At 38.7% G+C, this 23,895-nt stretch overlaps 1 protein-coding gene across 2 annotated transcripts; it reads left to right on the forward strand.

Moving 5' to 3' along the window:
- The first annotated feature begins 690 nt into the window (after positions 1-690).
- RAB3GAP1 (RAB3 GTPase activating protein catalytic subunit 1) lies at positions 691-23,605 on the forward strand. 2 transcript variants are annotated; one of them, XM_065637263.1, is made up of 24 exons: positions 691-727; positions 811-866; positions 1,852-1,927; positions 3,194-3,326; positions 3,560-3,638; positions 4,315-4,434; positions 5,029-5,194; positions 6,032-6,131; positions 8,552-8,633; positions 9,172-9,240; positions 9,890-9,963; positions 10,672-10,764; positions 12,233-12,402; positions 12,740-12,838; positions 13,164-13,336; positions 14,355-14,409; positions 14,694-15,062; positions 16,149-16,286; positions 17,933-18,160; positions 18,635-18,731; positions 18,819-18,922; positions 19,032-19,147; positions 19,537-19,639; positions 22,330-23,605. In XM_065637263.1, the coding sequence occupies exons 1-24, from the start codon at positions 710-712 to the stop codon at positions 22,570-22,572; spliced, it is 2,961 nt and encodes a 986-aa protein (XP_065493335.1). In that variant the 5' UTR covers positions 691-709; the 3' UTR covers positions 22,573-23,605. The 2 variants fall into 2 exon arrangements, with proteins under 2 accessions (XP_065493335.1, XP_065493336.1); XM_065637264.1 differs by lacking the exons at positions 19,032-19,147; positions 19,537-19,639; positions 22,330-23,605 and having other exon boundaries at positions 18,635-18,718; positions 18,819-18,898.
- The last annotated feature ends 290 nt before the right edge of the window (positions 23,606-23,895 follow it).

A 23,895-nucleotide genomic window follows, 5' to 3' on the forward strand; every position in this document is an offset into this window, starting at 1 on the left:
ACACCAGTCACACCGCAGCCACCCAGCCGGTGAGGCGCTTTATTTACCCTCTCGGGCTGCCCCTGATGGAGCCGCAGGGTCTCTGGGAGCAGCTCGCGCCTCGGCTTCACAGAATCACACAGAGTCACAGAATGTCAGGGATTGGAAGGGACCTCGAAAGCTCATCCAGTGCAATCCCCCCGACGGAGCAGGAACACCCAGATGAGGTTACACAGGAAGGTGTCCAGGCGGGTTGGAATGTCTGCAGAGACTCCACAACCTCCCTGGGCAGCCTGGGCCAGTGTCCGTCACCCTCACTGCGAAGAAGTTTCTTCTCAAATTTAAATGGAACCTCCTGTGTTCCAGTTTATACCCATTGCCCCATGTCTTAGCATTGTTTGACACCGAGAAGAGCCTGGCTCCATCCTTGTGACACTCACCCTTTCCATATTTCTAAACATTAATGAGGTCATTAAGGCTTCGCACCGCCTTGGGGTAACGGCCCGTGAGGCACTTCAGCCCGCTGCCAGCGCGGGCGTCTGCTCCTACAGAGGGCTGTGGGGAAGCGAGAACGGGGTAGCTCCCGGAGAGCCGCGCTGTGGGGGGGCCGCGCTGTGAGGGGGACGCGCTGTGAGGGGTCGATGGGCGGCCCCAAGCGCGACATCCACACCGCACTCCGCCGCGTTCCCGTGAGCCTCCGCGCCGCGGGGTGTCCCGGCAGCGGCGCAAGATGGCGGCGGACAGCGAGGTGAGTGTTCCCCCGCGCTGTCCTCCCCTGCGCTCTCCGCGGCGGTCTCCCCGCTCACCGCTTCTCCCGCTCTCTCCCCGCAGCCCGAGTCGGAGGTGTTTGAGATCACGGACTTCACCACCGCCTCCGAGTGGGAGAGGTGGGTGCTGCCGCCGCTCCCCTCACTGTGAGGGGGTCGCGGGGGCTCTGCCGTGTCACCCCGGCCGAGGGGAGCCGGGCCCTGCGCCGCCCCCGGGCCCTGCGCCGCCCCCGGGCCCTGCGCTGCCCCCGGGCCCTGCGCCGCCCCCGGGCCCGCCAGCCGGGAGGCCGCGTTGGGCGGTAGCCGGGGCAGCCGGCGCCTCGTCCCGCCTGTTGTGCCGGTACCGGCCCGTCCCTGCGGCCGCGGCTCAGGCCCAACTGAGGAGGTGGTTAAGAGGATCTAGTCAAGCTGTTTCTGAACTGAGTGAAAGGTCTGGTTTAACGTCTGTTTGGAAGGGATTAGAATAAACATCTAGAAGGCTTATGTGTTTTTTTTTTTTTTAAGTAGCTGCCTTATTATTAAAATAGTCACCTCATAGCTGAAGCCTTTAAAAGTTAGTAGAGCAGTGTACAAGAAAATTTAAGGTGAAGAATGCTCTCGCATTCTTAACGCATTACATTTTAAAATGTTTCTTCCAGTGATGATGTCTATGACAGATGGAGAAAGATTCTAAGTGCTCCATTTTAAGTCTGAATTTAGTTTATAATTTTGTGTCAAATGCTTATTTATCTGTGAACAATGAAACGGAAGTATATATGTACAAATATATATACACACACACATATATATACATATATATATATATAACGCGCTGCAATACCAGGAAAAGGTGAAATTCTGTAATCACTCAAAGCATGCTCCTAGCAGTTGCTAAAAGTAACTGTCATCTGAAATGTAAACATAGGAGGAGCATTTTATCTGTACAAGGAAGCAATTGTTCTGTTTTTATTGCGATACTTTGGGGTGGTTTGTGTATGTGTTGTTTTTGTTCTTTTTTTTTGAGGAATTCTGTAGTAGGACAACATATTCCCTACTTACAGGGAGCTGAATTATAATACAGGTTTAGTGTTCAGCACATATTAATGCCTTTCCCCCTCCCTAATAGATTTATTTCAAAAATAGAAGAAGTATTGAATGACTGGAAACTTATTGGGATTTCTTCAGGCAAACCTCTAGAAAAGGTCAGTTACTGCTTCTGAATTTTCTTTTAGAATTTGAATTACTGGCTAGCAATACACGTGTGTGTTATGTGTATTGCCGTTTTGTTAGGTGTGGCAGATAATGATTTGTATTGGGGAATTTTGCATGTAAAAGTAGCAATTTGACAAACAGTTGCTGTGACTGTCTGCCAAACAGGCTATTTCCCTGATAAAGCTGGATCTTCATATCAGGCCTAGTTATTTTTTTTTATTATTCCCAGCTTTGAATCTGGCAACATGGTTGAAGCTGTTCTAAATCCTTAAAGAGTTTCTTTTTGCCCTGCATTGTGCCTTTGTCGTGTACTTATGGTTGAGGTTTGCGTAGTACTGCGTGTGACTCAGTGTATTTTGTAGATCAGAAAGATTTTTTTTGAATTCTGATTAGAGGCTTTGTGGTGCTTTCTCAGCCCTGTAAAATGCAGAGGAAATTGCTGGGCTCTTCTGCATGCTAGTGCAAATAAATTCATCTGTTTGGATTGAATGGCTGCTGTGTTTCCAGAGGAATTTTATGATTCTTAATTTTAGTCGGAGTACAGAGTATTCAGAACAAAAACTATGTTATCTAATGAAGTAGTTTTCAACCTTAGCTGTCAGTAGATTCCCACCTGTCTTTTTGACCAGACCTCTCTTGATTTCTAGTGAGAAGACACCCTTAACATATCAAAGGGTTGTCCAAGTTGCTTTGTTTTAGTAGCAGCACACAGTTCCATACAGCCATGTTGATTTTTTTCCTAGAAACTTTGCTATATTTTTGTTTAAGAATTATCCTTACACATGGAAGTTTTACAAATTACAGATAAAAATGATTTATCAGAGAAAGCATATTCAAAGTAAATATTAAAGTAATATTTGTGTAGAATGGTATGGATATAGGTATAGATAAAATCCCAGGTGGGAAACTTCTGTCTTTGGGCAAAGTTGGGGGTGCATACGCTTAAGATGTATAACTGGATATGAGAGGTTCTATTTGCCCCTTTATTGCCCTATAATTCTGAAGACTTCTCAGGGAAATAGCTGGTCCTTGAGATTATTATTGGCAAAATTTTTAGCATTCAGCTAACTTTATAATGAAGTGCTTTGAGAACTGTTTTTGTTTGAAATTAAACCATGTTTAGCTATTTAAGAATAAATATTTAGCAGTAGAAAAAGATGAGTAAATATTATAAATTATGCAGACAGTGTACTTTTCAAGTCCTATGAATGTTAACCTGAATTTATGTGATTGAAAAATACTCTTTTTTTATGCAGGGTGTATACACCACAGGAGCATGGGAAGAGAAATCAGACGAAATTTCATTTGCAGACTTCAAATTCTCAATTACCCATCATTATCTTGTACAAGAACCCAGTGACAAAGACGGGAAAGAGGAACTCGTGGAAGGTAGCTGATAGTTCTCTTACATGCCTGTAAGGATATGACAAAAGACAGTTTCAGAATGTGAAATTCACAGTGTGTTGATCTGCTTCTGTGTGAAATTTTGTGGGATCTGATGGGTGTGATCTGACATTTCTGCTTTTGGTATGCTTTGTGTTCGTCAGATTGCTAATATCAGGAAATTGTAAGTCAGCTGAATGGATGTTGATGCTCTTCTTATGTATCAATTTTTGTCACAGATGCCCTTCCTCTGCCTATGCAGGACTTGCTGTGCATGAACAATGATTTTCCTCCTAGAGCTCACTGTCTGGTAAGATGGTATGTATGCTGCCTCTCATTTTTAACACAAGTGTAGCAATTGAAAAATCTTTTATGCTGGCACAATCATTTGTATGTATTTTTTTTTTCCCATCAAGAGTAGAGCTTGAGTAAAATGATTCTTTGTACTGGACACAGAAAAGTAGTGCAAAAAAAGTCTACCACAGTGGGCCTATCTGATTTTTTTCCCCTCAAAATATTTTTTTCTTAATTTCACAGAGTAACCAAGCTTTTATATTTGTAATATTTAGATGCATTCTTAAAAAGGAAAGCTGCAGCACCTTAAAAAACAACAACCATATTCTTAATAATGCAGATCTTTAGCATATTATAGTATTGTTCTAGAGAAATTGGTTTTTTGTATAAATACTTAAAATTGTTATTAACATAAAGTAAAAACCTCAGGACTAATAGACCTGGGAGTCCTCATATTATTTTGAGTACAGTGTTTTAATGCTGTTAAGCTCTAGTAGTTCGTAATTTGAGAATCTGCAGCGTTCCATGCCCACTCAGTTCTTGACCTCTCTGAAAGAGGTACTCACATCAAAAGCACAGATTCCACACACTGTGGGTGACAATTGGGTTATTCAGGTTACAGTACTTCTAAAAATTCTGTGTTTCAACTGGGTTGCTAAAAACCAGAAGTGTGCTCCTTTTTTTTTCTCTCTTTCTTAAGGTATGGCTTACGTGAGTTTGTGGTTATTGCTCCGGCCGCCAATAATGATGCAGTTCTTAGTGAATCCAAATGTAACCTTTTGCTGAGTTCAGTTTCCATTGCACTGGGGAACACTGGCTGGTAGGTGAAAGCATAAACCTTCTTACTTGTCTAGGTAAAACTCTGGCATACTGCTATTGTGAGGAAAAAGTATTAAATTGTTTGCAAAATACATTCAGAGTTTGTTGTCTGTGCACCATAGTTGCTACAGAAGGATTTTAAAAATATTCCTCACAGAAACTTTAAAAAGATTGATTCAATGTGTTATTTATATTCATTATTGTTTGAAAACCTTAAAAGCTTTTAAAAGCTGCTAGAAGTTGTTGGAATAACTGGTATACAAAATATAAGTTTTGGTGAGGGATTTCTTCCCTATGTGTGGTAACAGTAACTTTCTAATATTCCTCAAAAAATACTTAGGCTGAAAGTTAGGTAATTGAAGTCATGGGTAGGGCTCACTTATGACATGACGAGTTGTTAGGCATTCCATTTAGTGGTGAAGTTAACAGTGTTTTTCTTTGATTCCTATCAAGCATTTTAAAGTGTGTTCTGTGAAGAGAAAATATATTCTAAAGAATACAAAATTGTTGAAATTTTGTTAAAATATTTAGCTAGTTTTAAAGACTGCAAGACAACATGACATTTAAAATAATCTGAAATATTCATGTTTTATAGTCAGGTACCACTATTTGTGCAAATACATCATAAATGGCGCCGAATGTATGTTGGAGAATGTCAGGGTCCAGGAGTTCGAACTGACTTTGAAATGGTTCATCTTCGCAAAGTGCCAACTCAGTATACTCATTTGTCGGGATTACTGGATATCTTCAAATCCAAGATAGTAAGTACATTTGAATGTGTGTAACTGATATTAAGAATTATTTTATTACCTGGTTGCTTGTAGATTCACTTCTGTCTTCTAGGTTTTGTTTGTTTGGTTGGTTTGTTTGTTCATTTGTTGTTTTGTTTTGTTATTGTTTTTTGTAAGGATGAGGCTTACACTGCTGATACCAGTGAAGCCTTTTTCCAGATATTGTCAGGATCTAGTGATAAAGAGTGAAAATTGGGGCAGATTTCGTTCCTCAGTGTTACCACCTTTCCCATTTTTGTTTTCCACTGGCATGTGAAAGAATGTGTCTGTTTTACAGTCTCCTTGTAACAGTCTTCCCTTCCCCCTCCCCAAAACAAACACTATTTTGCTATTTAAAAAGAGAAGGGAGGGTTGGGGTGGGTTTTTAATCTGATACTGTGTAGTGTCCCAAGCTCAGTTAAGAGGAACAACATGATGAAATGTGAGGAGCCTGAGTGGGCTCTTTGTTCATGAGGTGGCATGGCTGACTGCAACACTTCACAACTAATATTGGTGGATAGCAATTTGTCAAAACACTGAGGAAAAAAATCCTTCATGAAACCCTAATGCATTCTGGATCAGAGTTACTTCTGAATTACCAGTTAAATGGAGCATATGAATGTCTCATGCATTTTAGAAAGCTTATGTGCTTATTTTTACCTGTAAGTGTCTTCTTGGGCAATGGCTTTACTAGTAGTACTTGAGGTGTTGCAGTTCTGGTAAAATTATGCTCTAATACAATTTATCATAACTAATTTATGTTCAAGGCCTGGAATGTTTGGGAGTATGTACTCTTCCTTGATTTTTTTTTTCTCTAATATTTTCGAGGGTTGCCCTTTAACACCATTGCCTCCGGTTAGTATCGCAATTCGGCTTACATATGTCCTTCAAGACTGGCAGCAGTATTTCTGGCCGCAGCAGCCACCAGGTAGGAGATTTGTGTCCTCAGAATAACTTGCTTTAAGATAAACAGTTAGTGCTAAAGAAAACGTTTGCGTGTCTTGCCAGAAGAATTAAAACACTTTCTGCATTACTAGGAAAGGCCTCAGTTACAGCTGAGTGCCATCTTGCTCCCTGCGAAAGGCTGGCAAGCTTTAAGCTGCTCTGAAATCGCGTCTGTGGCTGTGTGTTATGGTTAGGGCTGTGCCTAGAAATATGCTTTTAATTAACATTTAGAGATACTTCTAAAATGGTAGTATCTGTTTAGAGAAAAAAGGGTGACTGACTGTAGATCTGTAAAGAATTCTGCCCTGAATTCCTTAGGGAAACATTTGGATTCAGGTTCTAGTAGGTACTAATACTTCACTGGAGTATTTGTCAATTATTTCCATAAAGTAACTTATCTTAGTACTTCACTATTTAAGTGTATGAACAATAGGGAAAGGAAAAAATATTATATGGACCTCACTTGAGGTAAAAGTTTGGATTTTTGTTGTTCACACAATACTAGCTAAGCCAAGCAGTTCATTTGTTTATTTTTTTCATGCAGGAAAAATTTCCAATCAAGTCTTTTATTGTAGTAGCTTTGTATGAGGGCAGAAAAGGGGAAAAGTAGTGTATAGTCTTGAATCTATAGTACATACACTAGACTTGATAAGTTTTTGCTGTAGTGATGCTAGTTAGGAGAAACAGAGTGAGTTTGCTCACTTGGTATTCTCACAATGAACTCTCATATGCTTGCTTGGTGGTAACACTTTCATCCTTGCGTATCAAGGATTTGTTTTTAACAGATCTATTTCTAATTGGTAGCAGGCTCAAAAGCAGACAAATCTGTAGGAAAAAGGTAGATGTTAGTTCCCTCTTAACCCACATTTTAGTAGTGATGTATTTTAGGCATAAGGTAGTGGAGCAATTAAAATGCCCAAGCTCTATTCTTGACTTAGTAGTTTTATGTAACAAGGTTAAAGGCACGCTTAGAGAGACAGAACCTGTGTGACCTTGGTCTGTTTACCTAATTGTTTGTTTTTCTTTTGCTTTAAAAAAAAAAATCTTAAACTTAATCAAAGGTATGTTTTGAATAAGTCTGTAGTGAAGTTGATCCTGTGTGGTTTGTACATAACGAATGTTGAAAATACGTTTAAAGAGAATCCTGCTCTTCAGGGTCAGAGAAAAACAGTGCTGTTTTAAGTGATAGTTTGTCTTTGTAGGTAAACCAAGTTTACCTAAAGAACTTGGGAAGCTAGTTCTACAGTTTTAATTTTTTATTATGTCTGCAGACACAGAAGTCAATGTTTTCTGTAGTCTCTCATGCCTTGTTATAGTTACTCACTAAGTCAGGATGCCTGGTTTGTGATGAATGAGTTACACCACTCTGATCATATCTCTTGATTTGAGCAATTTAAATAAATTCTGCTCTTCCAGAGGATTCTGTTTAAGGGAGCTAGTGGCATAGTGCATTGCAGAAACCGGAGATGAACAACATCATTTTGATTTCTGTTGCTACATGCAGTTGTGGTTTTATGTTCCTTGTGAACAACTAGACCTGTACTTTATTACCCTCACTCAATTAGGTCTTCTGAGGTAAAAGCAAAGAATTTAAATGTGGCTTTCATCTTCTCTGGAGAAGAAATTATGTAGTTAAGTTATCCAAAGATTTTATCTGTTCTAATACCTCACTTGTTTTGTACGTAAACAGTTTGCCAGATGTGTTTAAAGTTAAGGATCAGATACTGTAATAGCATTATTATAATGGCATTACAATACATTATTATTCATTTAAATTTTTATGCAGAGGAGGCTGTCTATTTTTGGTTTGTATATTTGAAGGATATAATATGTGGCAAGTGGCTGAGGATGCTGGAAGGCATCTTTTAAGTACCTGGGATTACAGGAAATCTCTCAGATCATTGGGTTACATCTTTAACTGCAGGAGACATAAACTGTCAGTCTTTTCATGCAAATGTCAGCCTTTTAAAAGTAGTTGTTTTTTCACTCTGCAGAGTTGCTTTTCTGGAGTCTTCCTGTTTTGCTTGGAACCAATTTCCTGCCTAAATATTTTTATGGCAAATTCATGTCTATTTGTTCTTGTGTCAACATTGACTCTTTAAGGCTACCTTTATAGCTATCATCTTTGCCTATATGAAGGGAATAACCTTCCCTCAAGATGGATTACAAGAATTTTATCTCTCTTTTTGAATGTCCTGCTGCATGAGTACTTCCCAGTTTCTGCTGGAAACAATTATTTTGACTGTATGCTAGGATTGTGTTTTTATAGCCTTGTAACATTAGCTGCTCACTTACTCTCTGGTCATCCTACACACTACAGTGTTTTTACTGTGAAATTAGGTTGATGTGATGCTTAAAATATTTCATAAATTCTGTATGGAAAATGTGTTGATCTGTCTTCAGATATAGATGCTCTAGTTGGGGGAGAAGTTGGAGGCCTTGAGTTTGGGAAGTTACCATTTGGTGCCTGTGAGGATCCTATTAGGTAAGATAAGAGTTCAGAAAACTCTGTTTTATAACTTCCTTAATGGAGGACTTAAAGGCATATTCTTTCAAATCTTAGCTTTGCCTGCCTATCACTTAGCATGTACTACATAACAGATATTTAATTATTCAAGTACATTAAAAAAAAAAGTCTGTGAAAAGTAATGGTCTAATAGCAAATAAGACCATTTTCAAAATTGTCTGATGATATTCAGGGTTCTAGCTCATACATCTTTCACCACAAACTTCTGGACTACTCCATTTAACTCTGAAACTATTATGTTGAAATATACCTTAACTGGAGATAAACTTTAAAGATGGTGTGCCTTCATTCAAGGGTTGGACTTAAATTGTGAGGGTCCATAAACTGAGTTATTACAGTCTCTCTATGTCCTCTTCTGGCACGTTTCTGGATGTAGGTGTGAAATACATAGAGGGACTTAGATATGAACTATCACAAATACCCTTCAAGATCTTAACAATGATAAAGAGAACACTTTCTACTAGCACTGACAGATTTAAGTCTTGTTTTGTTTCAGTGAGCTTCATTTAGCTACCACATGGCCTCACCTGACGGAAGGTATAATTGTCGACAATGATGTTTACTCGTAAGTATTTTGTCTGAATTGCAAATACCTAGAAATGTACTTCATTTGTGAACTACTGTGTTTAGTGACATCTGAAATGTGTGTGACTTTGTGTGTGAAAGAGAGCCTATTTTGAGGGATGCTGAGGTCAGTTGATAAAATGCCTCATTTGGGAAAACAGCTTATGTTGAAATGCATTTCTGTGTGAGAAAATATTAATGTATCATAATATCAACAGAACTCGCACCTCCATTTTTGGGCATATTCTCATGCTGCACCTAAAAGTCTTGTGTATTGCATATTTATTGGGAAATATACTGGAATATACTGATACTGAAGAAAGAAGAAAAAATAAGTGGTTTATTGTTTTAATTAATGCAGAATTGAATTTCAGCATTAATACACTTTAAGACAATGTAGTTGTGTTGTAACTGAATTGTTCTTCTGTGTTTCTTATTCATGTTATGTGTACACATGAGAACAGGGACTCTTGCTTGCATTTCAGAGGGTTTGTCATGTTGTTCTCCTGTGTAATGCGGTGCATTTCATGGCCTAACTGGTTATGACATTCCATTTATTGAGAATTTGGTATTTGTCTCTTGCATACTTACGGTGACGGCATGCCACTTTTTGTTTGTTTGTTTTGTGTGTGTGTTTATTTGTTTTAAAGTGACCTGGATCCTATTCAAGCACCTCAGTGGTCCGTGAGAGTCAGAAAAGCAGATAACCCTCAGTGTCTATTGGGTAAGACATCAGAATTCCCTATCTTCTCTTATGGCTTTTAAGCTATTAAGTTATGAAGTTAGGATTGAATTGTTGGTTTCCTGATGACTTCTGTTTCCTCACAGTATTTTGGGCTGCTTTTTCAAGAACACAAGCTTTGCAAAAACATAAGTTTCTGCTGTAGGATATTCTGCATCTGTGTACTCTGAACTGCATTGCTTTTCTTGCTTCACCAGGTTCTAGAGAATAAGCACATACTGTGTGTATTCTGTGAAAATTTAGATTTCCTAGAATCTTTAGATTTTAATAAGTGCTTTCTGCATATTTTCATTTCCTTAGTTTAATCAATCCATCTGACAGGCAGGATTGGTATGCCTGGAGACCTGTACTGTTGTCTGTCCTTACCTTTTAGCTTGTGGGGAAAAGGTCTTCAAAACTTTAAAAAAAAAAAAAAAAAAAAAAATTAAATTCATCTTGCTTTCCGTGAAGAAGTGGATTAATCTGTATGCAAAGCTGTTCTCTGGAGAGGTGGCTAATAGGTGTCAAGATGGGCATTTTCCTAAGCTTTAATTATATGGTTTAAAGATATTTGTGCTTCAGAAGACATTATCATGTTCTGTCAGATGAAAAGATAACATTTACTGTCCCTTAGGAATCACTTTTGAGGGTTAGCTTATTGTTCAATGAGCTTTTAACTGAGTAGTTGTTCAGAAACTTTTTCTCTTGTAGGTGACTTTCTTACTGAATTCTTCAAGCTTTGCCGTCGGAAGGAGTCAACTGATGAGATACTTGGAAGGTCTGCGTTTGAAGAGGAAGGAAAAGGTAAAACTAAAATCTTGATAATTTGTGTTATTTGATTTTGATTGTTAGGCATTTTCTGTAATGCTCCTAGGAATTTTCTGATCAGTGCTACATTGTATAATTTCTCGTGAGTTCTAGGCAAGCCTAGCTCTCAAAGTCCCAGAAGACAATTGCCTTTGCCTTTGTTATAGGTGTGGGTGTTTTTTTTGTTTTGTTTCCCACCCCCCCCCCACCACTGGAAAACAAGAGTTTAAAATTTGACCAGTATATACAAGAGTTGGTTTTGAATGAACACCAAACAGATTTGTCTGCCTCTTTTTATGTATTTTTGTATTTTTTCCACTTTTTTTCTGCTTTTCAAAGTACTATGTAGTGCATGTTTTAAGGGCCAGTTTAAAGAGTCTTTAATCTGTTTGAGAGGCTTTGCTGTCATCCGCAAAAAAAAAAAAAAATCCAAAACCCCACAAAACCCACCAAACAAAACAACAACAAAACAAACCAAAATTATCTAACCAACAGGTCAGACTTTATCCCAGCAGCATAGATACCGACATCTTTTGGATGTCTGTGTCCCTTTCTTTCACTTCTCTTGCTGTATATGGTGAACAATCCTTCATTTCCTGCCTCTTGTCATTTTTTCTTCCCTCCAAATTTGACCCATAGCAATCTGTTTTCTTTGGTTATACTTGGTCTTAGTTTTGAAGGAGCTTGCTAGGTAGCTGAAAAAGGTGTTAGACCAAGTAGGGTGTGCATTACTCTTAGTGCTTGACGTACAGTCTCATTAACCCTTCTTGTCTCTAATTTTCTTGACGTGTTTGCCAATATGAGGTTTTTCAGGTCCCTGGTAATGATTCACTTAAATTTCTCTGCCTCTCTTTTTAACAATGCCAATTGTTTTTATTGTAAGAGAGATTCTGAAGTTTACCAGCAACAACTCTGGAAAAATCTTTTGATTTGAGGAGTTTACCTGAGGACTCTAAACCAGAATTGTGCTTACGCTATATAAGATCACATATGTAGTGATTAATACTGGATTTATTTAAGGTTTATCTAAAGTTCTAGCACACACTTGAACAGTCTCTGCTGTTTACAGTGTATTCATTGGTTTCATGTATAAACAAAGTTTAAATACTGATTTGTCAGCAGGCTTTTTGCTGATGCTCTAACCTGTAATTGTCTGCAAGTATCAGTACTGCTACAGTAGGTGGCAGGCACTGTCTACAGCCAACCCAGTCTAGACTTAATTCAGTAAAATAAGTCAAGGACAGTCTGTGACTCCTTCATGATCTGGTTCTTCTGCTTTATCTTTGTGGCTAAGAACAGTAAATATAATGTGTGGAACCTGACAGCACAGGGGTGTAGCTTTGGTTAACAGGTTGTTAAAAGTCAACACAAGATAAACAGACCGAATATGTCTGGTGAACTTTTTAAAGAGAGAGTTGTATCGGGGGGATTGTTTTAATTATTTTAATTCTATTTTATTTTATAGAGGTTGCTGACATTAGCCATGCTTTGTCGAAGCTCACAGAGCCAGCACCAGTCCCAATCCATAAATTATCAGTCACAAACATGGTTCACAGTGCAAAGAAAAAAATTCGCAAACACAGAGGTGTAGATGAATCACCTTTAAACAATGAAGTTCTAAACACTATTATTCTGGTAAGTGAATTGTTTGTGCCTGTTAAATGCATATAAAACGTGTAATTAGTGCTTCCACTGATGCATTTGGTTTGTAGTTTAAAGCAGAATTATGAGTAAAGGTCTCTGTCAGTTCCTTTATTTAAATTGCATTTATCAGCTTTTTGAAACAGCCTGAGTTGTCACAAGTCTCTACAATATAAGTAGACTGAAAATGAATTCTGAACTCTGCTAACAGTTTTAATTATAGGGATTTCTGGTATGTAACCAGCATTAGCTTTAGGGAGAAAGTTGGAAAAGCAGGAAAAACCATACTGGTGCAAGTTTGGATTTTTTTTTTTTTCTTTCTTTCTTGAAGTTCTTATTTCCTGATGCTGCTGACAAACTCGCAGAAGGATTTGAAAGCAGAACTAGCACTTCAGCAGGAAACAATCCTCCTCCAGAGAATGAGGATTATGTAAGTTTTACTGACTGACACTCATGAGAGAAAGAAATTTGAGGTGTGTGTTCATACAGACTTCGCTATGGTTGCCCTGTGTCTTGTAATAGATCATTTTTGGAAAGATGACGTTACCTTTGTGGAATCTCTAGGTATAAATAGTAATTTTTTTTTTCCTTATTTTCTTTTCTTTCTTTCAAAGACTCTATTTTTTTGTAGTTTATACTTACAGGTTTAAAATATAATTTAGCCACTTGTATTGTCAAACAGGAAAGAGATTCTGTACCTTTGGAAAAAATGCCATTGTTCCTGTATGTCCTGCTTTCTTTTATTTCTTATGTAGAATCTCTTCAGTCAGTTTAAATCTGCTCCTTCTGATAGTCTGACGTACAAACTAGCTTTATGTCTTTGTATGATAAACTTCTACCATGGAGGTGTAAAAGGAGTGGCACATCTTTGGCAAGAATTTGTGTTAGAAATGCGCTACCGGTGGGAGAACAACTACCTTATTCCAGGGTAAGATTTTTTGGTCGTTTTTGCTTTGTTATAGAAAATGTTCTTTGTTTCAGGAACAGAGTGAGTTCAATCTGACTTTGAAACACACTGTTTTGTTTTTTTAAGTTGCAAATGCTATCCTCTACTTTTATTGCCCTACTTCCATAAAGCAAGAAAGGATAAAGAGTAGGGAAGGGCATCTGTGCCCTCCTTTGAAAACTTCAAGATGCCTGGGGAAGATCAAGAGCACGCCACTGTGTGAATGAGGGAAAGAGGGGAAAAAAAAAAAAAAGCTTATCTGAATGCTTGGCTTGGCTTCCAGTTTATCACTAGATAAAGGTGAAGGAGCTGATAGAGGGAGAAACAACTTTGCTTCGTGGTGTAGTTTTGCCACTTTTCTAAGGGAGCTGTTCCCGGTTCCTGTTGGTGTAACAGCCTTTGCAGGCAGCTAATGCTGTCTCAAGTATTCCAGCCCTTCAGGTTGTGTCTGCTACAGCAGAGCTTGTTGCAGACCAAATTAAGGGTTCTGTCAAGATGGGGTATCAATGTAGAGCAAAAATGTATCCTTTTTTTAAAAATAAAATGAGATAGACTGCCCTTTTATTCACTAGTTTGTACTTCAAAATATTTACAGTAACAAATAGAGATCAATAGAGTTCAAATAGAGATCGCTCTACTGTATCATTGCAGTTTTAAAGTACAGTCAAAGGTGCTTAATTTTTGTTTGAAAACAATTACTCTTTTAATTTCCAAATGGAGAACTGACCAGGAAATGCAGGCTGTCTCTGTTTGGTACTAGTGTGAATGAGCTCTGAGCTTCAGAAATGACCTCTGGGAAATAAATCTAGTTTAGCGTCTGGGATTATTCAGTCACTAGTTTGTCTTCCGAGATCACAGATGAGCTACGTAGTTGAAATGGTGGGGATGGGTTCAATGTGGATATTTGCCTCCCTTTTGGGTTTCATATGACTTAAGACCAGATGTGTGCGAAAGAATCAACTTTATAATGCATAATGGTAACATTTCTACCTTTTGTTAGATTAGCTAATGGCCCTCCAGATCTGAGATGCTGTTTACTGCATCAGAAACTTCAGGTAAATATCCCAAATTTAAGAATGATTTTTTTTTTCCCTAAGAAAACTATGAAAATTATAGCAATTATCAGCTAAATGTATTGTTGTTGTACTTTTAATTATGCTTGTATTTTTGGTTCTGGATTTCATTTCTTGGGAAAATCTTTGTTAAAGCAACAAGTTCAATGAAATTGTTATCTTTTAGAATTGTAAGAGATTTTTGGTGACTCCTCAAATTTTTCTGTGACATTGTTTCCCTAAGAGAAGTAATTGCTAAACGATTTTTTTTCCCTTTAACTTGTTAGATGTTAAATTGTTGCATTGAAAGAAAGAAAGCAAGAGATGAGGGGAAAAAGGGGAGCATATCTGATCGTTCACTTGGCGGTAGTTGTGGTGATGCTGGGAAGGGAGCAGACCACTCTGCAGATAACCCTGAGAAGGAAAAAGAAGTTGGCAAGTCTTGGGAATCGTGGAGTGACAGTGAAGAGGAATTCTTTGAATGTCTAAGTGACACGGAAGATCTTAAAGGAAACGGACAGGAAAACGGAAAGAAAGGAGGAGCAAAAGAAGGCAACAAAGAGCCTGTAAACTTAAAACCAGAAGGTCGTCTGCATCCCCATGGAAAACTGATGCTGTTGCATCCAGGAGAGCCTCTCTACATTCCGATAACACAGGTGAGGCAGCGAGAGCTGAGCCGGATGTGCAATATGTCTCATGCAATATGGTTCATACCTAGGACTGTGAAATTGTACATAGTTTGTGGGTTATAGCCTTACTTGTTGTTAAAATTGCTCAGTGTTTTTGCCTTAAGACTTTCTTTTCCATTTTTAAAACCAGATGAGGCTGTTAAACTGAAATCTCACATGCTCTTTGTTTTATTTGAGAATAGGTCTCCTTACCCAATTTCACTCAGAACAACTGTTTTTAAAGAAGAATTAAGCTGTCTTTCGTATCTTAAATTTGGGGTTCTTTTTATTTCCAACTCTTGAGGCATCTTCCACACCTTCCTTTCATTCTTGTGAAGTAGGAACTGCTGTAGTCCTCCCACTGTGAAGATTTGTAGCTGACTAACCAGAGTACTGGATTGGTTTTGCTGTTACTTTTTTCTTTTTTTTAAAAACTTGTATCTAAAAGCCCATAGTCATCAGGTTCTTGTTAGCATTATCTAAAGCAGGTTTATCGTCAAACACATTAAAGTGTTACCTGACACAGACTTTCTTGCAGAGTGACTAGGGATGAAATAGGAAGCGGTGGTGTCAGAGGAAGTAGTTTGAAATCAGCCATGCATGAAGAATACAAGACTTTTCATTCACTTGAGAGAAATTATTTTTAGTGGATGTTGTTTTGTGTGGGTAAAAGGTCTGAACAGAGTGTAGTCTGACAAGATGTTGTCAATTAATTATATGCTGACAGTATCAACAGCAAAAATTCTGCATTACTTTAGGTGGATTTTCATCTGTCTCAAAAAAATAATATCAGTCAAATAGTTCTTGGACTTCCTCTGGATTTGGGGATTTTAACAATATATCCTTATATTGTTACTTCATTCTCAGGTTGTTTTTAATTTCTTTTTGTTAGTGTCTTCTTCAGATGCAGCTTTAGGCTAACAGTTTAAGCAGTAGAAATTTATGCTTATTTTCTTGGAGCACAAATAAAGCAGAATGAACTTTTGGTGACAGGCAGTTTTCCACTCCCCGTTCCTTAAAAAGGGCTAAGTCTAGGAGAAGTGATTTGTAAACTCGTCTTTTTCCATGTTGCAGGAGCCAGCACCCATGACTGAAGATTTGCTGGAAGAACAGTCTGAGGTCCTGGCAAAACTGGGGACGTCAGCAGAAGGTGCTCATCTTCGAGCGCGCATGCAGAGTGCCTGCTTGCTCTCAGATATGGAATCTTTTAAGGTAGTACTACTTGAAGAATTCTGTGAGGCTGCTTTCTTTTTAATTAAGCTATCCCTCTTGCTTGTGTTGAACAATTTTGAATGTTCTTCTGGCTGCTTTTTTCTGCTCCACAAAAGAGTTTCAAAATAGTTTAAAGTTGAAAATAAAACCTTATTGATAAAACTTGTGGAACGTTTCAAAATCTAGGACTATCCAATACATTATGCTATAACATTCCAGTAAATTTGCACAACGTCTGTGGGAGGGAAGAAACTCCTAAAACATACAGTTGATAAATTGGGAATTAAAACTCAAATAAGCCCACACAAAATGATGTGAGAAGAAAACTGAGTGTCAAAGTCCTGAATCAAAATTACTCTCTCCCTCCCACCACCCCATAGCTTTTATTTAGTGTCTCTCTTACCTGTACTTTCCACTGTGAGTTTTGTAAAATACACCTTTAATTGGCTCCGAATGGAAAAATATAAAGGTGGTATAAAGAAAAAATAAACCAAACAATTATGAACATGTTCACCATTCTGTATTTGGACTTTAGGGAGGTGGACATAATTTTTATGTATAGTTGAAGGTGTTTGGTCTTTAACAGGAAGGTGTTTGGTCTTTAGTAGGAAGGATAAGTTATCACTATTTAGAAGTCCTATGCAGCTGTTCATCAAATTGGGGCTGGACTAGCTGTGGTTTTGGGTAATTTGTTCAATTTGTTTTCTGAGTTCTGCAGAGAGAGCTAAGAGCACATATGCTGGTGTCATCAAAGGATCTCAAAACTCTAAAAATATAGGAGATTCTGTCGTGAAATAGCTATATCTTGGTTTTTTGGTTTTTTTTAATTATTGCAATATTACTTTGTAGTAAAAGGATACAGATGTACTGTAGAGTAAGAGCATTTATAACGTATCAATACCAGTTTATTAGCAGTGATTCATGTCAGATATATGTAGCAGTTTTATTTCTAAGGTGCAAGTGATCTAAAAACTCCAAGTAACAACATAGAACCATAAATTGAAGTGGAAATGCACTTTTCAATAGGTACTTCAAACAGAAAGCTGGGTTTCCTTTTATCTTCTGGACCTATGGCTATGTTGGTGTTGACATTGCATCTATGAAAAATGAGGAGTTTTTGACTTTGGAGGAGGTTTTTTTGAGTTCCTTTTTAAAGGAAGAAGAAAAGGTGAATTTTGGTACTGGAGTGTTAAAAGATGGAAAGTCAGTGCTGTGAGCATATTAATGCAGCCCAGTGATTCTTTTAGGCTTAGGCTGTTTTTCATCTGGTATAAGCTTATACATTAAAAAAATAGTGAATTGCATGTATCAAGTATGAGATGGAAGCTTGACTTAACAATATACTTTTGAGCTTGCCTGAAATAAGTGATGAATGTACTGTTGAGGGGGGGATAAAAAGAAGGTTTCTTTGTTTTTGATGGCGGTGTGGGTTTTTCCTCCATCATTGTCTTGGTTTATGCTTACTTATCCACCTCATCCTCTCAGATCTCTTTCCTAGTGTCAGTTTTGCTGAGTGTGAACAGAATTCCCTGAGTTTTGGCTCCTCACGTGTGTTCTACCCACTAAACCATACTGCCTTCCTACCCAGGTTATTATGGTTTTTATAGGATTTTTCAGGCACAAACTTTCTCTCTCCCTCATTTCAGGCAGCTAATCCTGGCTGCTGTCTGGAGGATTTTGTGCGGTGGTACTCCCCTCGGGATTACATTGAAGAGGAAGTGGTTGATGAAAAGGGGAATATAGTAATTAAGGGTGAGCTGAGTGCCCGAATGAAGATTCCAAGCAACATGTGGGTAGAGGCCTGGGAGACGGCAAAACCAGTCCCAGCCCGGAGGCAGAAGAGACTCTTTGATGACACGAGAGAGGCAGAGAAGGTAAGAAGCTGTGGCTAGCGATAGTCGGATCTGTAATGTTTGTAAATAACTGTATTCTTTCTCCTGCAAGATTTAAATATTAACACATCATTGCACTATATTCTTGGAGTTATTAAACTGTTCAGTACGTGGCGTAGGGTTAATCAGAAATTCTTCCTGCCATACAACAGTGTGTTTGAAGTATCTGAAGTAATTAGTGTGTGGAATGTAACTTCCTAGGCTGTATTCCTTAGGTACTTGTAAATAAAACAGATTTTTGTCTGCATGTATCTGTTAAGAAGCTAAAGTGTTCTTCAAACATAATTATTTCTAGTTTCATTCTAACCTGTTGGGGACTATAAGCAATCGCTAAATGATTCATGTAAAAACTACCCATTGAGTCCTGTCTTGTAAGAGTGCTCCCTTGTGAATTCTTCAGTGTAGGTACTCATCTTTTGTAGTTAACCTAATGTATTAAATTTTCTAATGTCGTAGGTGCTTCATTACCTTGCAGTTCAGAAACCAGCCGACCTTGCAAGGCATCTCTTGCCCTGCGTCATCCATGCAGCTGTACTCAAGGTAAAGGAAGAAGGTAAATAATGTTTATAAATTATTAAGATATTTTAGGTGAACACTGATGCAATAATTACAACTTCTTCATTTCTTTTCCTCCTAATAGAAGCACTAGAAGATATATCTTCAGTTAAGAAGATTATTAAGCAGATAATATCCCATTCCAGTAAAGTTCTACGATTCCCCAATCCAGAGGACAAGAAGTTGGAAGTAAGGCTTTCATACTGGCAGGGGCTGAACACTTTAAATAGACTTTTACACTGTTCATGGGATTGCTAAAGTAACATTTTTAATTTCCATTTTTATTCAACTCCTGCAGGAAATCATTGCTCAGATTATGAGTGTGGAAGCTATCATCGCCAGGGCCAGGTCTCTGAAAGCAAAATTTGGGGTAGAGAAGTGTGAAAATGAGGAGGAGAAAGAAGATCTACAAAGGTGACATTTTTTTTCTCTCCCCCCACTCCCCTGTGTTTTGACTTACATATCTGTGAAAGAACAACTGCTGCTGTTAGCGTGAAAGAAAGAGCAGGAAGTTAGAAGGGAACAACCAGAGGCTAAGGGGAGTTTAGTTTTTAGGGTGGAGGGAAAGGAGTAAAGGGTGAAAAGGTGATGATAGTGTTGAGTGGGATGCTCAGCAATGTCAGGGTTTCTTCCTTAAATTTCTAGAACAGAAAACTCTTGAGAGCGTCTGCCAGTTGTCACTCTGTGTGAGTGATGCTGGGTGGAGACCTCACAGGAAACGATTCTGCTTTTAGATTAGCAAACTGGATACTGCTGAGAATTAAGTGTTTCTTTTTTTCCTTTTCAATAATTTGTACCACCAGATTTGTAAACTGTCTTCTGGAGCAGCCAGAAGTGTCAGTTATTGGTGCGGGAAAAGGACCTGCCGGTAGCATTATTCACAAGCTCTTCGTGAACGCTCAGAGGGTAAGAGAGCTCTTGATTGCTTTGCAGACACTTCTGATTTAAGCAGTATGAGACAACAGCTTATCATGTGATGCCAGTTTATTTTGTCTGCATATATGCATGTGTTGTCATAAATGTGCTTGAGGGTTTTTTGTGATGTTCAACATGATTTTGGCAGTAACAAAACCTTGGAAGATGAGAGAAGAGTAGATGAACTGGGACATGAAACAATTAAAGCCATCTGGGTAGACAGAGGTGTCATTAATGTTTGACTTATTACTGATGTTACCATTTGAAGTGCCATTATGGCACAGATTTCTGCTTTATTCAAGTTACACAATATATGTAACATCACAGCAAGAACAATCAAGTGTGTTGATTGTTTCACATAGGAATGTAGAGAAACGCATCATAATATTAAACATTTCAGAAGCAGTAACTTTTTAGAGTTAGGCTTATACTTGGAATACTTGAGATTTCTTCTGCGGAAACTAGTGTGTTTAGGAAGAGTATCAGTTCTTTTCCAGTACAACTCTGCATTCAGTTTACTTATTGCCAGTGTTGCATCTGCTTTCTGGAAACCCTTCCCCAGCGTATATTGGTATAAATGTTCCCTTTTTCTCTCAAACAATCTTTGTAATAATTAGCCTTAAAGTATTGATTTCCAAACTTCTTGGACTGCAGTCAGCCTTCATTTTCTGTCAGAATTACACCTATTTGTAGCATCAAACTATCTAAGTAAAATTTAACTACAGCGGTAATAATAAGGTAGTGCGGACATCTTAGAGCCTGAAATCCTGTTTGGAAATCATTGCTGTAAAAATGTCGTGATTGGGTATTAAACACTTTTAAGAAATGGATGCTTTTGTAATAAACTGTGTTTTGCAATTCAGCATGAAAAGGACCATTCTGAAAACAGACCATGGTTATTCTGAGAAATGAAAATCAGAACATTTATTTTCTCTTTCTAGTCTCTAGGGAAAATCTGCTTGCAAATCTCAACGTGTCAAGCAGCTTTACGTACAGACTTCCCTGTAAATGTAGGCAAGCGTGTGCACTTGCCTTTTTAATATTGAGGCATTATGTTTTTAAAGCTGGCTGAGAGTTTCTAGCATTAATGTTTGATAAAGATGTATGTAAATTTCTAGGGTTTTGTTTCTTTTGAAACATCAGGAACTAAAGCTGCGTTACAGGTACTTCCCACTAGGAGCTGTTCACTGTTAATTAAGACTTCTTAGTGGGACAGGAACTAACTTGCTACCAGAAACCTCTTGTGTTTAATCTACCGTGAATTATTTCAGTAGAGAGCTGTTTGGTAAATAGAAGTTGAATTACTTCCTTGTTCGTTACCTTTTGAACCTGAGCTCCTCTCTGTGTAAAATGTGATGTTATATTCTCAAGTTTTCCCAGGAAAGTTATGATAGCAAATGCATGTTCTTGGAAGTGGAGTGTGTGATGTCTCTTAAACCTACAATCTCCTCCTAACCTCTCGTAAGTCACCTCTGACTTGCCTTTGTTTCTATCTTTCATCACTGGTTCTTTTCTCATCCCTTTCCAAGCTGACTGAATCTTCTGATGAGGTAACCAACTTTGTCCCTCGTTTCCCACTCGTCTTGCCTAGCTGCATAGACTTGAACCTTTCGGTAGATGTAGTACAGCAACCTGATTTAGTTTGTACTATTGTTCACATATAAGCATAAAAATAATTCTGTGTTTCCAGAATGGTTTTTCCTCTTTCACAGACTATTTTTAGAGCTTAACAGGTAGTGAAAAGATAGAGAAATCTTTAAAAACAAAACCAACCAAACAAAAAACAAAACCAAACCACATTGATTTGAGTGAACATTAACATTTTCTGATGCTGAAATATCTGGCTTTGCTTTTATATTCTTCTCTGTTGCCATCACTGTGTTTAGTTCAATTGAACAGCCAGATGTTTCACGGGGTGAGGTAGAGATGGACAGTACCTGGGGGAGTACTGGGAGCAGTGGGGCAGCTGAGAGGGGCCATTAGGGTCACCAGTGGGCTCTGCCACACCTCAGTGACATTGATAAGCTTGAGTTTTGTCTTAGGACCCTATAGGGTATTAGAGTGTGTGTATATGTGTATATATATCTATATATATCTGTAATTAGGGAATGTTTATTGGGCTGACTGGAGCATGCCAGCCCTTCTGCCAGTACTTGGACTTGAGTGTTGTGGATAGTGGCTCTGAGGCAATGAGCATCGATGGAGATCGCACAGTGTCTCACTTGCTCTGCAGTGTCGCTTCCACAAGCCCCTCTCTGGCCATGAAAAGCACATATCAAAGTGGCGTTTTGAGTTGGAAAAGGCAGGGGACTTTTTGTCAAGACTCCAGTAATGGCACTGCTGGTTTTTCAAAGGAGGCTGGCTTGGCCTGGTGTAGCCACAGAGAGCTGACGAAAGAGCCCTGCGTGAGAAAGGCATTTCCTCTGGTCAAAACCCTTGCTTCATGCTGTCAGAAACCGAGGAGCTTAGGCTGACCTTCACCATCACACATGAAGGTTCTTCCATTTGATTGTGCACAGTTTATTTCTTGACATCCCATTAGCGTCTTGCTCTGCGTGCACATAATGCCTTTTGATGTGCTTTCCATTTCTTATCTTCCTCTGTTCCTCTTATGAATTTCTTCTGAATCCTAATGTTAAGAAACAGCTTGCCCTGTAATGACACCTCTGCTCTTATTTAAGGTTTCCGCAGTGCCTCCACTTGATGAAGAACTGAGGAGATCGGGTTCATCAGAGGAGCGAAGACTCAACATGGGCACCACTTCAGATTTCCCACCGCCCACGGGTCGCGAGGTGATTTTGCGCACCACCGTCCCCCGGCCTGCCCCTTACTCCAAGCCGCTGCCCCAGCGCATGTACAGCGTGCTGACCAAGGAAGATTTTCGACTTGCAGGTGCCTTTTCAGCAGATACGACATTCTTCTGATTTAACCAGCTGTGTTATCTTGTGTGTCCTCACAAGCAGGATGCTATTGATTTTCCTTTGGGGAAGTTAACAGCGTGACTGGCTGGTGGCAAGGAGCAAACACGGTTGTCATTAGTGACAGTGTGTCATGTTCCCGAGGACACAGCTGAACTGGCAGCTGAGAAGGGTGTGTGGAACAACTCTGACCTGGGGGTTTGGAGTGGCTTCATGAGGAGTTTGTATCGGATCCTTGGGGAAGACAGTTCAGCAATCTCCTCTCTGTCTGAAGGGAGCATGTTGGTTTTTTTTTTTTTTTGCATTAGCTTGTTTAATAATGGACATGAATGGGCTGTATGCAAATACTTCATGTTGAAATCCATGCAGAATGTGCTGCTTTGTGGTTCTTAATCAGACTTTACCAAATGACGTTAGTTTACTTAAACTGATGTGCAAATATTAAGTAATTTGTATTTATTGCTAATCATATATATTGAGCCCAGTATTTTTTGGTTAATCACTAAGTTGCAATTATTTCCAAAACATCCTTATTTTTATTTAAAGTATACAGTACATTCTAGTTCATGCTAAACTCTACTAGCATTGCAGCAGTTGTCCAAAAAGATCTTGTCTTGCACACTCCTCCCAAACAGAGATACATTTATTTGAGAGTAACTGGACAGGAAGCCCAATAGCCTTAAGTGGATCACTCACAGTTTTAGATACTTTATGTCCTTCCCTGCACTGAGGGCCAATGTATGTGAGTATGTACGTAAGTGACATGTACAGGGGGTTTCACTGAAAGCAACTTGCTGGCATGGACAGGGACCGTTTGGATGCGTATCTCTGATCTGATGAAACAATTCTATTGCCTGCTGCAAACTAACCCCCAGATATCATGCAGACAGTGACGTGTATGTGCCAATGTTGCTTTACAGTGATCTTCATCTGTTTTCATGAGAATCAGCAAAAGGTCAGCGTTACTGTACAAACTGAAATGTAAAAATAGCTATGGTATTGTTGACGTTACTCAATAAATCTAAAGTTATTATTGGTACTCAGACTTGTTCAGGTACTTGCAATAGTTTTGTCAAAATACTTTTAAAATGTCATCCTGGCATTGTGTACAACTGTGACTATGTTAAGTAGGGAGAGTTAAGTCCTGTCTCAAATAGTAGGGCCCCAGGTATTACCCTAAAGCTTATTTGAGGGGGCATGAGCTAAAGTGTTTCCCTCAGCTAAAGTCATATCAAGTAGAAATACATTTTTCAGGATAAAGAAGAGTTAGTTTTCTTCAGAGCAAACCTTGTTTGCCAGGCTTTTTGTGTTTTACTCAAGGCATGTTCC

This window comes from Caloenas nicobarica, chromosome 6 (assembly GCF_036013445.1).
Source record: "Caloenas nicobarica isolate bCalNic1 chromosome 6, bCalNic1.hap1, whole genome shotgun sequence".
In the NCBI taxonomy this organism is placed as follows: domain Eukaryota; kingdom Metazoa; phylum Chordata; class Aves; order Columbiformes; family Columbidae; genus Caloenas; species Caloenas nicobarica.